Source organism: Heterocephalus glaber, unplaced genomic scaffold (genome assembly GCF_053883595.1).
Source record: "Heterocephalus glaber isolate CG9 unplaced genomic scaffold, H.glaber_assembly_v1.0 deba00001442, whole genome shotgun sequence".
In the NCBI taxonomy this organism is placed as follows: Eukaryota; Metazoa; Chordata; class Mammalia; order Rodentia; family Bathyergidae; genus Heterocephalus; species Heterocephalus glaber.
The window spans coordinates 22298566-22315019 of NW_028258296.1; the positions used below are offsets into that span (position 1 = coordinate 22298566).

General features: G+C 36.1%; 1 protein-coding gene across 2 annotated transcripts in view; it reads left to right on the plus strand.

The window, feature by feature from the left end:
• The window catches only part of Hs2st1 (heparan sulfate 2-O-sulfotransferase 1), a 217405-nt gene that overhangs the window by 177387 nt on the left and 23564 nt on the right, over positions 1-16454 (plus strand). For both annotated transcript variants that reach the window (XM_004841337.4, XM_004841336.4), the window contains exons 2-3: positions 7264-7502; positions 15387-15472. In XM_004841337.4, coding sequence (XP_004841394.1) covers positions 7264-7502; positions 15387-15472 — 325 coding nt within the window. The remainder of the gene's footprint in view (positions 1-7263; positions 7503-15386; positions 15473-16454) is intronic.

The window sequence follows — 16454 nt, forward strand, 5'->3', positions numbered from 1 at the left end:
CTTTTTTTTTTTTGGTACCAGGGATCGAACTCAGGTCCTTCCGCTTGCGCAGCAGGCGGCAAAACCACTGAGCTAAATCCCCAGCCGTAAACTGGGTAATTTCTTTTGTCCTGTCTTCTGGTTCATTAAGTTTTTCTCACACATCCCTTCCATTCTCCTTTGAACCCATTCATTGAGCTTTTTATTTTAGCTATTATATTTTTGGGTTCTAAAATTTCCCTTTGGTTCTTGTTTAGTTTATATGTTCTATTCCTGTACTGATTTGCTGAGGCTTTTTGTTTCTCATTTGGTACAAGAATGTTCATAACCACTCATTAAAGCATTTAATAATTATTTGACCAAGATGTCATCTTTCTTGAGATCTTCTTGGTTTTTGTTATGATGAACAGTATTTGACTTAAACCTGAATGCTTTTATGTTTCGAGTCTACTATTTAAATTTTCTGTTTTAGTTGGCCTTTCCTGGTACCACTCTGGAAAGAGGAGAAGGTACTGGTTTGTTACTGTGAAGTGGAGGTACAAGTCCGGGTTCCTCAGTGCCCTCTATCGGCACCCAGGAGGTTCATTGTTATTGCTGTGCCAGGATTAATGTTACACTAGGTGATGGCCAAGAGTCCTGATTATTTGGTAGGTCTCCTCTGACACCACCAAATGTGAAGAAGGCTGCTCTCATTACGATGTGTGAAAGTGGAAGTTTAGGCTCCTTGATTACTCTTCACTGACATTGTAGAGGGTGAGGTGCCTTATTTCCTACTTCCTGAGATGAAAAGTACTCACTGCTCACGTGGCCTCCTCCGTCACTAAGAGTGTTGTACCTTACATTAGCCTTGTGAGGGTAGACATCTTGGCTTCCCACTTAGACTGTAGTGGTGGAGGTGGGAGGGGTTTTTTTTCCTGTAAAATTTAGCTAAAAGTAGAGTGATTATTGCCTGAAAGTTCTCTACCATGTTATACTGTTTCTGTCCTGGTCCGTTGACTAGAAAGAGCAGGCATTTGTCTTTGCCTGTTTCTAGGTTGCCTCTTATGTGTGAGGCAAAAAGGAAACTTGAGGAACTCACACTGTGTTCCATGTACCCGGGTTCCCAGTGAGTCTCCCTTCTCTCCACCTTTTAGGGTTTGTTTTACAGAAAATGTACAGCGTATTTAGTTGTATTTCACAGGAAGAATAGGTCTGTTTTTCTTAAGTCATTGCACGCTCTTTTATAGGATGACCCGACCCATGTTCACTCTAACTTGTAAGTTTTAATGATAATACGTGTGTCCTTTGGTTTTTTGGGGTTTTTTGTTACCGCAGATTTAACTCAGGACCTAGTGCTTGAGAGGCAGGCATCAGAACCACTGAGCTAAATCCCTGGCCCCCTGTGTCCTTTGTTGACTACTTGGAAACCACACAAGAAAGCATTTACCAGTGTTGAGAATCTATTCCTTTGCCTTGAGTATAAAAATTTATTTTGTCAGTCTCCATAATGATTAGTTCAAGGAGATTGTTCCAGGCTAATACTCATAAGAAGATGATGTATGTGCTCAGATAACCAATTTATTTAATTCACAATGATTAAACAGTATTACTTCCATGTTGATCAAATAATGTTCAGCTGGATAAGTACACTGTCAGTAAGCGATGCTGAAGAATCAGTTACACGGCCTCCGAATAGCTTTCTTTTAATTCAACTTTGTTGCTTCTCATTGTATACACATTTTCTAGGGAATAAATTGCTGTTCAGAGCAGTATTTGGAAATACACAGTGCTCAAGACTTATCCCTAAAAATTTGTGAGGGGTCACCTTTAATTCTGATATTTAATAGCGACAAGCCCATACTATATTGCATCTAGTGCTACAGCGGGCATACCTGCCAGAAAGTCCTGCACAGATTGATAGGCCCTGGCACCCTCAACCATAGGCATTTCTTGGATAGGCATTATTGGTTTCCTCTTTGGTTTTTCTTTACCTTTGATCTTTATTTGCATTTAATTCTTTTTGAAAACTTACAATGACTTTTGTCAGGTTATTAATAATTCATTCTCTTAGGAGCCATTTTCTTTTGAGCAAAGAAAGCTAACAGATTGAAGAAACAACCTACAGAATGGGAAAAAATTTTGCCAGATACTCATCAGATAAAGGATTAATATCCACAATGTATAAAGAATTAAAAGGTAAAAACTAACGTCAAAAAAGGAGCAATCCAATTATAAAATGGGGAGATGATCTGAAAAGACATTTCTCAAATGTAGAACAGATGGCCAGTAGATACATGAAAAGTGTTCAGTATCTGTAGCTATCAGGGAAATGCAAATTAAAACTACAATGAGATTCCATCCACTCCTGTTAAAATGGCTATCATTAAAAATAGCAATAACAGGGCCTGGGATTTAGCTCAGTTGTTCCACTGCCTGTCTCACAAGCACGAGGACCCGAGTTCAGTCCCTGGTACCAAAATAATAATAATAAGTTTGACTGAGGATTTAGCTCAGTGGTGCCGCCACCTGCCTTGTAAGCGCAAGGTCCTGAGTTCAATCCCCAGTACAAAAACAAACAAAAAATTGCAACAACAAAATAATAGATGCTGGCAAGGATGTAGAGAAAAAGAACATTTATATACTGTTGGTGGAAATGTAAGTACAGCCACTGTGGAAAAGAATGTGGAGGTTCCTCACAAAACAAACAAAAACCCTGTGACCCAGCTAGGTATGTATCTGTATTTTTTTTTTTTTTGGTACCGGGGATTGAACTCGAGACTTTGCGCTTGCAAGGCAGGCGCCGGAACCACTGAGCTAAATCCCTGGCTGAGCTAGGTATGTATCTGAAGGAAATGAAATGAACATACAAGAGATACCTGTGTACCCATGTTTATTGCAGCTCTATTCACAATAACCAAGATAGAAAATTAGTCTAGGATACCTATCAAGAAAATACCGTATGTACACGCAGTGGAGTAGTAGCCACAAAGAAGAACAAAATCCTTTCATTTGCAGGAAAATGGGTGGAACTGAAGGACATCGTGTTAAGTAAATAAGCTGGACACAGAAAAACCAATACCATATGTTTTCTGTCATACCTGGAATCCAGGGGAAAAAAGATGACCTGAAAGTAGAAGAGGGGCAGTAAGGGCCTGAGAAGTAGAGAGAGGGCAAGGAGGAAGGCTGGGCACAGGCGGACATGATTATACATGTGTGGAAATATTAGTATGTGTTAATAATTACAAAAACAAAAAAACCTTGGAGCCGGAGATTTAGCTTAGTGTTGCCACACCTGCCTTGCAAGCACAAGGTCCTGAGTTCAATCCTCAGTACCAGAAAAAGAAGAAAATCTGGCCATGTGTCAATACCCTTATGATTTTATGTATTGTCACAGGAAAATGTAATCTACCACCAATAGTAATAACTATTAGTCGAGTGAGAGTTTATTTTATACCTATTACTAACAAAAGGTTCCTTAATTTTCCACACTGTATTTACCTTTTTATGTAGTCTTAGGCCTAACCCTATTAATAATCATTTTGTGTATTTAAAGTAAAAATACTTTAAAAATAGAAAATGCATATAGATATATTATTTGAATGAGGAAAGTAGTGAGGTATTTGTACCTTCTCATAATTTAAGAGATTTTTAAATTGTGTGAAACATACAATTTGTATCACTTAATACGTATAATAAACAAGATTAAAAATTACTTTTAGCGAAGTGTTGTTACACACTTCCAGCATTCTGGGAAGTTGACGCAGAACTATCATAAATCCAACCCCAGCCTGGGCAACTTGGGGACGTACCAGGACCCTATCTCAGAATTTAAAAAGGACTAGAGAGGTAGCTCAGTATAAAGACCCCAGGTAAAAGTCCAGTACCTCACCCATCCACACACGAGTAAAAATTACTTTTAGTTGAACAGTTCAGCTAGAGTTTTAACAAAGTTACAAGATAAAAAAGATACTTAATAACTTTTAAAATACAATTTTATTTCATAGCTAATTTTCAAAGCAATTGTTTAGATTTATGAAATTTTATGTTACTGGAATAATTATGAAATCAATATTGCAGTTTTTCTTTAATCCATTATATATTCTATAGATAAAACATATACCTATTTATGAGATAACATCAAATCTGTTTCTTGTCCAGATATCTCAGAATTTAAAAAGGACTAGAGAGGTAGCTCAGTATAAAGACCCCAGGTAAAAGTCCAGTACCTCACCCATCCACACACGAGTAAAAATTACTTTTAGTTGAACAGTTCAGCTAGAGTTTTAACAAAGTTACAAGATAAAAAAGATACTTAATAACTTTTAAAATACAATTTTATTTCATAGCTAATTTTCAAAGCAATTGTTTAGGTTTATGAAATTTTATGTTACTGGAATAATTATGAAATCAATATTGCAGTTTTTCTTTAATCCATTATATATTCTATAGATAAAACATATACCTATTTATGAGATAACATCAAATCTGTTTCTTTTCCAGATGCTTGATTTAAAATAAAAAACAGGGAGCCGGGGATTTAGCTCAGTGGTTTTGCCGCCTGCTGCGCAAGCACAAGCACAAGGACCCGAGTTTGATCCCTGGTACCAAAAAAATAAAAAATAAAAAACAGTTGAGGGTAAATTCAGCATTGTTGATTGTAAGTGAATGTTTTAAAGACAACTTCATAAAAGAAACCTTTCACGCTTTTGTCAACACTGGAATGTCAGTAACACTTTTAAGTTTCTTAGTAGAAGAAGAGTTTGTGGGCGTAAAAATATTGTAAAAGTTTTGAGGCTTTATCAGTTTGAAATTGTTTGGAAGATAAAATTTCATTGTAATAGTTGAATAAAATAATTTTATAGACCCAATAAGTATTTGTTGAATTTAATCTGTGACAATTTCCAAATCCTGTGTGATACTCGTTACATCATATGTTATCTTGATTTATAGGTCCATTTATAAGGCAGTGTTATTTTAGAAAATAATATGATATATACTTCCCCCCCACACACACAGGGGATCAAACTCAGGACCTTGCACTTGCAAGGAGGCAGGCCCTATCACTGAGCTAAGTCCCCCGCCCATGATGTATACTTCTTAAAAGTCTTTCCTGACACCTTTTTCTTTCTGTTTCTTAGCCTCTTTTATGGATTATCTTTTACTAGCTGCCTTTAAAGTGTTTCCTAAGATTTTATCCTGGGGTCTCTGTCCATGCTATATATTCTAGACTTTCTAAGCAGTTTATCCATTTTCATGGTTTTTCCCAAACATCTGTCTTCCATTGAACCTTTATTTCTCACCACTAGATCTGTTTGCACATTTACCTCCCTCCAAGTCATCCCAGGCAGTCCAGGGATCTGTTCATCATTAAGCTTGTTATTTCTCTCTCTTTCCCAGTTCCACTACCAAGAAAAGGACATGCGCGTTTGCACATAAGTGTATAATGCATATGCTTATCTATCATTTATGTGCTTCTCCTCTTGTTTTGGAAGACACACTGCCAGTAAATAGCAGGCTTAGAACTTTTCACTCAAGTCTTCTGAATGTGAATCCTCAGCCCAAAATGCACTCTGTAACGTGGTGATCACATCTTCTAAACTAAAATATAAGACCTGTGCTCCAACAATATTTTAAGCCTGAACTTGTCGATTTATACCACATTGTTTTTTGATGTCACTTTATTAAATCGCCAACGTATGAGGGAAACACTAATAACCACATATATAATGTAAAATTGCAATTAGTGTAAATACAGTGAGACTTGGATAGATACACTTGTATTTTTTTGAACTCATTGGGGAGATGAGATATTGGTTTCCTGGCAAGTGTAATTGAATTGAAATGTGAAGGCTGAATGTATTAGTTGGTAGAAGAATGGAAGAGTGTTTAAGGAAGATGAGGCAACTTGTACGAGGATCTGGTAATAGGGACAGTGCCTGCCATATGTGAATAAGTATCCTTGTCCAAAGTAATGTCCACTCTTCTTAAAGCTGTCCCCCTTCTTCCTTCTGTTGCTTCCTTATTCTACAAAAGTTTGAAGCTGAAATTTACATTACGTACACAGAAGTAGAAAGCAAAATGCTTAGAACCACATAGTACATTTGAAGTAGCGGAATCGGGAAATTTAAGTAAAGTCAGGGAGTGGCCACTTGCCAAGTGTTGTAATCCCAGCCCTTTGGGAGGCTGAGGCAGAAGGATCTTCACTTCACAACAAGAGCCTGTCTCAAAATAAAAAATAAGAGCTGGGGATTTAGTGCAGTGGTTTCGCCGCCTGCTGTGCAGGTGCAAGGACCCGAGTTCAATCTCTAGTACCAAAAAATAAATAAATAAATAAAAATAAAAAATAAAAGTGCTGGTGATGTACAGTGGTAGAGCACCCTTCTATTCTGTCCCCTAAAAAAAATAGCTAGGACTTGTCTGTCGCCAATATGTGTAACACTCAAAAAGAAAAGGTTTGGTGGTGGTGGAGTTTTTCTCTCGTTACCTAATTTAATCATACTAGTCTTTATAGTCACTTCCCTGATAAATTTTGATAAAACAGGGAATAACTGAATCCTAAGTAATAAATTTGAAAATCTTCTTTTCTAGGTGAGTTTTTTACTGTGAAGATTACTATTCCTTGTAATCTGTCTCTGTGTTTGAAAATTCATTCAGGATATAGAAATTCTTTTAGAATGTCAAGTGACTTTTTTTTTTTGGTACCGGGGATCGAACTCGGGTCCTTGTGCTTGCACAGTGTCACGTGACTTTTGAACCACACTGAAGTACTCTCTGCTCTGTGCTGTTCTAAACTTGATGACTCTGTCTATACTTTTGTTATTGATATGTAAATGTATTATCCTTCAAACATAATACTTAAGCTATCAAAACATTCCTTCACCTGCTCTTACTCAGTTCTCCAATAGGAAACTATGTTATAGGTTAAAGCTGTTTTAGAATCAACTAGATGGCTCCTCCTAAAATCTCAAGCAGTTTGCCCATGTTACCTGTGTGTTTTGATCTTTGTTTTTGTTTTTTCCTTTATGTTGGTGTCTTTCCTTATCGTGGTCCAATGTTCAGTGTTCATAATTTTCTTCTAGTGTCATTAAAAACTAGCCAGGTATAGCGGCACACATCTGTAACTCCAATACTGTAAGAGGTTGAGGCAGGAAAATTGCAAATTCAAGTCCTGTCTAGGCAGATTAGTGGTTTAGCAAGACCTTACCTCAGAAGGCTGGGAGTGTAGTTCAGTGCAGAGGCTCTGGGTTCAATCCCCAGCACCTGGGAAGAAAACAAAAACTTAGCTCCTGTCTTTTTTCTCTGCAGAAAGGGCAATCGCAAGACATGAAGTTCGAGAAATTGAGCAGCGACATACACTGGATGGACCTCGGCAAGATGCAGCTCTAGATGAGGAGGAAGACATGGTGATCATTTATAACAGAGTCCCCAAAACTGCAAGCACCTCATTTACAAATATCGCCTATGACTTATGTGCCAAGAATAAATACCATGTTCTTCACATCAACACTACCAAAAACAATCCGGTGATGTCTTTGCAAGACCAGGTAATTACCACTCAGGGAATGGACAGATGGTTTCTGATACAGCCTCAAATTTTTTTATTTTAAAGGAGTATGCATGCCGATTTTAATGAATTGTAAGCCTTGTGCTCGCTTCGGCAGCACATATAACTAAAAATGAATTGTAAGCCTTTTATAAGAAAAGGACAAACCAACTTTCATATAATTTTACATCCTTCACAGTATTTGGCACATTTCCTTGATCAGGTATTTGTAAAATTAATGAGTAATGAACTTTTGAAGAAAATATTTATATTATTCAGAGTAGTGTCATTTTAAGAAAATGGAAGTATTTTTGCCAAGAGACCCTGCAATAAAAATTATATTGTTTCAACTTATGACAGAGAAATACGTATTGAATACTCGTTACTCAGTTTTATGGCTGGCTTCCAGAATCTCATCTTTAATAATTATAAATAATAACCCAAGACTCCTGAAGAACAGGGATTGTGGCTTATGTCTTTAATATAATCTGGCTTTTTAAACTCTCAAGAAATTGTAAGATAAACAGATGGATGGATAATTTTAGGAGATGGTTTTAAGAAAAGTGGAGGAAATTATGAAATCAAGTTTACTCATCTCTTTAGCAGCAGTAGCCCACATTTCTCCCACACCTGGAGTTTTGACTATAATTAAAAATGAAGTTATCTCTATAAACATTTAAGAGGATGGGAATTAGATTCCATGAGGAAGAAAAAAGATAATATTTGAAAATACTATTTAGGATCAAAAGCCATATTGGAGTTGCTTTTTATAAATTACAGTTTTTTGCCAGGGATTTAGCTCGGTGGTTCTACTGCCTGCCATGCAAGCGCAAGGTCCCGAGATCAATCCCTGGTACCATAAATAAATAAATAAATAAATAAATAAATAAATAAGTAAATAAGTAAGATTTCTTTTATAATCAGTATTTGTTTGAAAACAACTGAAATTGTTTTATTGTTACAGGGTTGACTATTTTCCTACAATTAGGCATAACTGTAGTCTTTACACTGAAGCAAGAGAGTAACTTTGATACATGGGGTTAAGGTTGACCTGGCTAAAGAGTTGTTGATGAGGGCTAATGGTATGTGACCTATCATCTGCCCTTACAATTCTTGGCTCTCTGCAGGATCCTTGATTACTCGTTTTCATAGAACCAAAATTTCACATCTGTCAGCCAGACCAAATAATTCTTCTGAAAATGAAAAGAAACATGAGCTTTTTAGCTAAGTGGGTCATAAAACCTATTCATTATGTAATATTGTATATCTCAAGGGCAAGCATCTTTAATATTCCATTTTATACAGTGTGGTGGGTTTTAAATTTGTTTGCATTACTTTTCATAATTCACCTGGATTTAAAAGGAGCATGCCTTAATGTTCACATAATTTCAGATCTCAGCAGTATTTTTTAGAAAAATGTTAGCTTGTTCAATTTTTTGAGTTATTTTGTGTCCAGCGTTATAAAGTTTTTTGGCAGCTACGAGATAACTGGCAATGACATCAACCATTTTCCTCATGGAATACAGATCTGCAGAAGCTCACCACAGATGGTATTTATGGGCATTGTGTAGTAGTACATTTTCCCAGTTGAATTCAGATAAGATAAAGCCTCTGTTTTTCTTTCAGTAGCTTGTTAGTAATATACAGAAAAAAGGAGAAGTACAAGTGCTATTTTTAAAGCAGTTTGATTACATAATATATAACATTTAAAACATCTATGTGGGGCAGAGAAGAAGAGTAGTCTTAATCATTAGCTGACATACTTCCAAAAATCAGCTGGTAGTTCAAAACCTGGTCTTAATTAAGAGTGACTTACATAAAAGATGTTGTCTAATATGCAGTACCTGCAGTTTACTTGTGTTGTGTTACACATAAGAGCACTTTTCGAGGCAGGTGGAGGAACCACTGAGCTAAATCCCCGGCAGGAGCACTTTATGCAATCAAAACATATTTACTGGTTCTCTTTACTTTACCTGACATATTGGGTAGCATTTGTATTTTCCTTTAAATCTAGTAAGCCTCATCTGAATGTAAACTTTTATTTTTATTTTTTATTATCAACATAGAAATTTCTTTAAATTCAAAGTAATATGGTTATATTTAAAATGATAATCATCATTTCATTGGCTCTGAAACAGTTTTAAGATGTTATTTTATTCTTTTAAAAAAATTTTTTTTGTACCGGAGATCAAACTCAGGACCTTGTGCTTGCGGGGCAGGCAGCAGCACCACTGAGCTAAACCCCCAGCCCCCAAGATGTTATTCTTTTAAGTCAAAAAATATCCAGTAAGAATGTACAAGGAAGCAAAAACTATAGAAATGAGTCTGTTCATTACTGGCACTTACAACAAGAGAGATATACACTAAGATACAGTAACAGAATGTAAATTATAAAACATGTAAGAACATGTTCTCATGCTTTATTAATTCCCTGAAAAATAAATCAGTAACCTCAGAGATGCAAGAACACCACCACTTGGTTAACAACAGCAGCTTCCCAAGGGTTATATGTAGTTATTCACTGTTCTTCCTTTCTCTAATTCCTCTCAGTATACTTCCTTTTAATTCCTCATCAGAGCAATAGTTTTTTTTTTTTGAGATAAGAATGACATCAGAGCTCTTGTCAGAGCAACACTTTTAACGAATGATCTTAGCATGTAAGTTGTATGCTAATCACTGGTTAAAGTGCAGATTCTGATTCAGAGAGACCAAGATAGAGCCTGACTGATACTCTGATTTCTAAAATACTTCCACTTAATGCCAAAATTGATGCTCAAACCACAGTTTGAGTAGCAATGATCTAGAACATGATTCTGGTTGGGAACATGGAAAGATGCTTTTTATATTCTTCCCAGGAAGATTTACTTACCTTTAAATTCATATTCCTGCTTCCACTGCAAAATCTAGATTCCTTACCTAGACCAATAGGCCTTTTCTAATCTAGTCTTTGTCCAGTGCTCTTGCCTTCTGTTGATTGCATATACCAACCCTTTCCTACTTCAAGCCCTCTGCACTTAAATTTCCTTAGAATAAACCTCTCCTGGCTTCTCCCTTATTTGGCTTCATGTTATCTATTTAAGTTTTCAGATTGACATTCTCTCAAACCTTACTGGCCCGTCTTACATATTAAATACCTCTGTCAAGTTACTACAGAATACTTTATCATTTTATAGCCTTCCTACTGCAGTACTTTCAGCTTATGAAATTATGTATTGGTTTGATTACTATCTATCTATAAAATTCTGTTACAGTGCAAAGCTCCTTGATGGCAGGAACCTTGTCTATCTTGTTCACCACTGTATCCTTGGTGTTTAGAATAGTCCCTAGACATAGTAGATAACTCCGTAAGTTTTTTTGCTAAATGCATGGTCAGTGAAAAAACACATAAGCCAAGTTAGATTCTAATAGTGCTTTTTAAACTGAGCTTGGAACGATGAGGATAATCATTGACAGAGTGAACCCCTCTGATCGATGGCAACATGATCTGTGCTGCCTCTCAGGTGATTGGCTACCTTCCTGCCCACCCCACCCCCAAAATACTGAGCAACATAGCTCTGAACTTTATCATTGATATCTTCTATAGTTGTGGAGCTTTGCATATATTTCTAATCTAAAATTATTTAGTCTTCCCTTAGTGTAGAACACTTCCTTGCTGGTGTAGTACACTTCTAAGAAGTACACATGGCCATGTAAGAAATGTTTACTTTAAATAAATGCATGAGTAGAAGTATGGTATATAGTAAATACTCAAGTTAATAGTAGGATTCATTCAATAGATAGCAATTTCAAAGTTGAAATTTTGCCAAGATGTTCAGGATTACATTCCTACTCTTTTAGATAGTGAAAACAAGTTATTTTGTGGTCACAGATGATCGTAATGTTGAGATTCACCTGTTAGCAGTGTAAGTCTAGATACAACTGTAAGATGGAGCTATTTTTTTTTTTTTGGTACCAAGGATCGAACTCGGGTCCTTGCGCTTGCACAGTGGTGGCGAAATCACTAAACTAAATCCCTGGCCCCCCTTTTTTTTATATATATAGCTTTTTTAAAAAAATAGCATTGGTCCAGGTCTAACTCAACAAGCAAATAAATCACAGTGCACTACCTACATTGCTGTATTTTCCCTAAAGGTATCTTGTGATTACTTGCTAGCCTGACTCTGCTTGAGTTATAAAATCTGACAAGAAAATCAGAGTTTAGAATCTGCTCCAGGCTAGCCATAAAACACTTCTTTTAATGTAGTATATCTAACTACTTCTTCGAAACATCCTTCTTGGTAGCATATTTCAATCAGAGTATGAAAATTCTCTTTGAATAAAGTCACTGTGGTGGCTTTATTCTCCCTAAGGCAGAGCTTTCATTCAAGTTTCACTTGATACTATTAGGTTTTGCTCCTTTCTGCCTATCACCTTACCCTTCATTAGTGCCAGATGTAATCATAAGAATCCATAAAATGAACTGAAGTTTGCTCCTCTGATACGCACTTCCTCATCTTACTCCTCTGTGTCTCAGAGCCTTAGGATGAGGGATTGGCACAGTGCCCCAGTGGAGGAGATGCTAAAAGGAAACAAGCCGAAGACAAAGCAAGCACTGCAGGAAAAGTGAAAAGGCAGAAAGTCATAGAGAAGGAACTGGGACTGGATTGGTGCAAGGAATAAATGGAGGAGATAAAGTGGAGACAGCGAAATTTTTGAAGAAACAAGGGCATAAATATTAGACATGGCTAAAAGGAGAAGTGGCTAAGTTAATACTTCAGAAAACTTTTTGAGAATACTGTTTTCCAAAGAGGATACTTAGTCTCTCCTTGGAGAACAACTTTAAAGAAGAGATAGAACAATATGGAATTTCAGTAGTATATAAATGACACTTTTAAATGCTCAGACTGTTTTCCAGATTAGTGTGAAGCACCACTCTGTAATCTTACTGGCATCATGTGTTTGCTTAGCACTTTTTCCTTCCTCATAAAGGGAAGGTTAACCTCAGCTCAGCATCTTTTGATTTATTGCACATTGTAAGTCAGCCACAGCTTTCTTAATGAGACTAACATATTGCCTTAATGTTGAAGAGATGAAAAAAAAATGTATATACCTTGAGTATGGTTGTTACTTGGATCTTAGATGCCCCTAAATGACCCATGTGTTAGAAAGTTTAGAAGGTGGAAGACACTTTTATTATATATGCTGCTGAAGCAAGCACTGGAAGACACTTTTAAGAGGTGGGACCTAGAGAGAGAGGTCTTCGGGTCACCCAGAGTGAGGCCTCAGAAGGGATCATGGGTCCCATCCACTTTCTTTGTCTCTCTGTTCCTTGAAGATAGGGTGGATGGTTTTGCTCCACTATGTGTATTCACCACAGTGCACTGCCTCACTATGGGCCCAAAGCAATGGCGCCCATTGGTCACTGAAACAGCTGAAAGCCAAAGCAAACTTTCTTTTTTATAAGTTGATTATCTCAGGTATTTGTTACAGTGATAGAAAGCTGACTTAAACAAATATGTAGACTTTGATCTTATTTTATTTGGAAGATTGAAAGAGATTCGATACATTTGGGGGACTTTGACAACCTAAAAGTAATTATAATCTATCTAAATCTGTTTCAGATGTTATGAATATAGGCAGTAAAGCTCAAAGTGTCATACAGAGATATTTCAACATAGTCACTTGCTTTTAATCAGCAATCCTCAGCAGCCCCTGGGGTTACCCAAGACAATTAACCAACACACACACACGGGGAGGGGAGAGAGGAGAGAGAGAGAGAGAACCAGTAGGCAGGGTTCACTCTGCTTCTGCTCCCCCTTTCTGTTTTATGTATTGCAGTAGCTTATAAAATTATCAAAATTTTGCTAAATTTTAGTCCATTTTTACTGAGAGTATGAAGTTAACTTTACTCAAGTGCTCCTGTGGACCGAAGGCCTCCTTTATGAGACTACAAAAACCTCAGAAGCTTGTTTCATGAAGTCAAAAGCTAGCTCCTGGGCCTCCTCGTGGCTTGCTGTTCATTGTGGCCTATCACCTGGAGATTTGTTAGAAGTACAGAAACCCAGCTCTGCTCCTGCATCCGAATCTACTGCATCTGAGTCTGCATTTTAACAAGAGTCCCAAAGGTGTCATATGCACACTTGAGTTTGAGAAGCCTGACAGCAGTCCAGGTATCATGCTGCATCCTACGTTCTTCACCTCATATTGAAGGACACACATTGGATGAAGTATCATTCATCCTCAGGAAGGTTTAATATTGACCATCCTTAGGAACACTGGAGGAAAAGGGATTCTTGAAGCTTATCCCTGACTCATTTCTACTAGCCTTTCACCATACTGTACTCCATCCAAGTTTATACTATGGTCCTATCCAGTGTTTCCCTTATATAACAGCGTTTTCTCAGACTTCAATCTAGCATCTCCTTTCGTTTCCCTCCTACACCACCATGTCCATATTAAACCTCTGCTTCTGAAAAATATAGCTCATTTGCTAAATATGTCTTAAGCTCTCTTTAACTACCACCTCCAATTCCATATTCTCTTTGCCTTTTATTTCCCTCTCATTTTGACTGAAATACTGGTACTGATTTTCATAGAACCAAAAGTTTATATGACATAGTTTACCATTAAGTTGCAGTTACAAGGAACATTTTCGTGTTCATTGTGTAAAGGATGCAGGTTTGGGATTATCTGATTTATTTTCTGTTTCTTTTCATTTGGCATTTGATACCTTAATTTTATTTGGTACCTTATGTGAAGAATGAACAGGAAAGAGCAGAAGAACCACAAATCACACATTTATGTGGCTCTTTGTTTCAGTGGGGGGGAAATGAAAATATCTGCTAAAATGAAATTATGTGTTTTCTAATGCAACTCAATTTTATCTACATTTGATTTTCAAATTTTATTTCCAGGGTATGTATGTGTATGGAGAGAATGTTAAGTAAGGCTTATTCAATTTCCATTTTAAAAAGCCCATTATTTCCTTTAGTATGTGAGTTATTAATGCTTCCCCTAAAAAATAAATTCTCCCCAAATCTTCCATTTTCTCTAGTTCACATTCTTTCACATACAGCTGCATTTTCAGTTTCCCTTCCTAACCCTACCAGTAGAAAGCAGCTATCCTCATTCATCACTGTTAACTGAATGACACTCATCCAGTATGAAGTACTCCAGAATAGCTCCATGTGATTAACTCTATTCTGAAATGTAAATGAAATGTTGATGAACTGTCAGAAGTATGCAGTTGACAGTCCTGAGCTTTTACAGCCTGATGTCACAGTTTGTAGATGCCTTCAGTACCATACAGAGGTGGGCCTCACCTGCTATGCTCCCTGTACTGTATCTAGTCTGTAGAAAAGGTTCTTAACCACTTATTATTTATCCGAAAGAGGTTTGCTTACAAAAACTGTACTGTTTTTCTTTTAAGAAATTATAGATCAGTGATTATCTTTTCTTTACTCAGTTTGGTTTAACTTTTTATTTGTTAAATCACAATGAAAATGAATTTTTAAAAATAAGCCTTTGAGAACATTTACTATATATAGACTGTCTGTATATTGTAATTTTGCTTGCTTCAGTATGTGTGTTGGTAGGAGGTGAAAGAATATACACCCTCCACTCTCCCACTCTGTAAATATTCTGTATATATACAGGATTGCAAATGGTTACATTTTGAAGTCTTGTTTTCAGAATCATCTCTTTTCTGAGTTTTGTGATAGTAGCTCTATGATGAATTAGTAGTTATAGATTACATTATACTTCGCTTGATCCAGAAGCGTTTTTCTCTCTCTAATTGTCAAAATGGTGACTGGTTTTAAATTCCTAAATTGAGAGTGTTTTGCTATCATCAAATTTCATTTTCTTTAAAGTGTACTTAAATAACAAATGTGTTCTCCCTTTTTAGGTGCGTTTTGTAAAGAATATAACTTCCTGGAAAGAGATGAAACCAGGGTTTTATCATGGACACATTTCTTATTTGGATTTTGCAAAGTAAGTTATGCCTAAAATGACACATTAAAAAATGCTTTGTACTTCAGCAACCTAAAAGAAATAAATGCCTTAAATTATTATGATTTTGATTTTCCTAAGTAGAAATGTACAATACTGACTTGCCTTTGCTTTTAGACCTGTAATTTAAATATCCATCTAGAGTCTTACTGCCCTCTAGTGTTCATAATTGGCAGCTTCGTGTTAATTACACTTTGGAAATAAAGTTATTCATCATTATTGTTTGTATGCTTATACAACCAGAGTGATGCTGTTCTAGGAGAGCTCAAGTTTTGACCTGATCAATCAGATTGTGACTGTACCACATCACTAGAAAGCAAAGAAACTCACACAGTTATTGGTGTCCCAGTATGTAACTGGTTAAAAGGTATTGTCTAAATATGAGTTTAGACTATTAAACATGAATCTATTTGAACTTTTTTTGTAGTACACATAATGTCATTATAGTAAAACCTCAAATCCAATGTTTCCCTTAATATTCTGCATTAACTTTAGAAACACCAAAATTTTTCATTATTTAAGCTTATTCTCTCCGTCTTTAAATTAGTAGTCATGATTTAAAGGAATACATCCTCATTTATTTGCCAACTTTAAATGATATTCTGTATAAAATGTAAGATGAAATGATAATTTCACTCTCAGTTTATCTCATTAATTTGAAAAGTAGACTGAAATACTACTGATTGAAATAGATAATAAATCTTTAACTTTTTGGAAATCATATAATTAAAAAGGAGTCACCCACATATTTCATAGATAAAATGATATGTTCTAATTTTTTCTCCCATACTACTCAGAGTCTTTCAGTAAAATGGTAGCTTCAAAGTTAGATGTACATTTTTCTATAAATAATTCATACTGCAGTATTGAAAACATTTTATGGGTAGCTTTAAAACAAACTAATTATTTTTCTTTGCAGAGGCATTGAACCAATTTCATAAATTTCATTCATATGCATATTTTC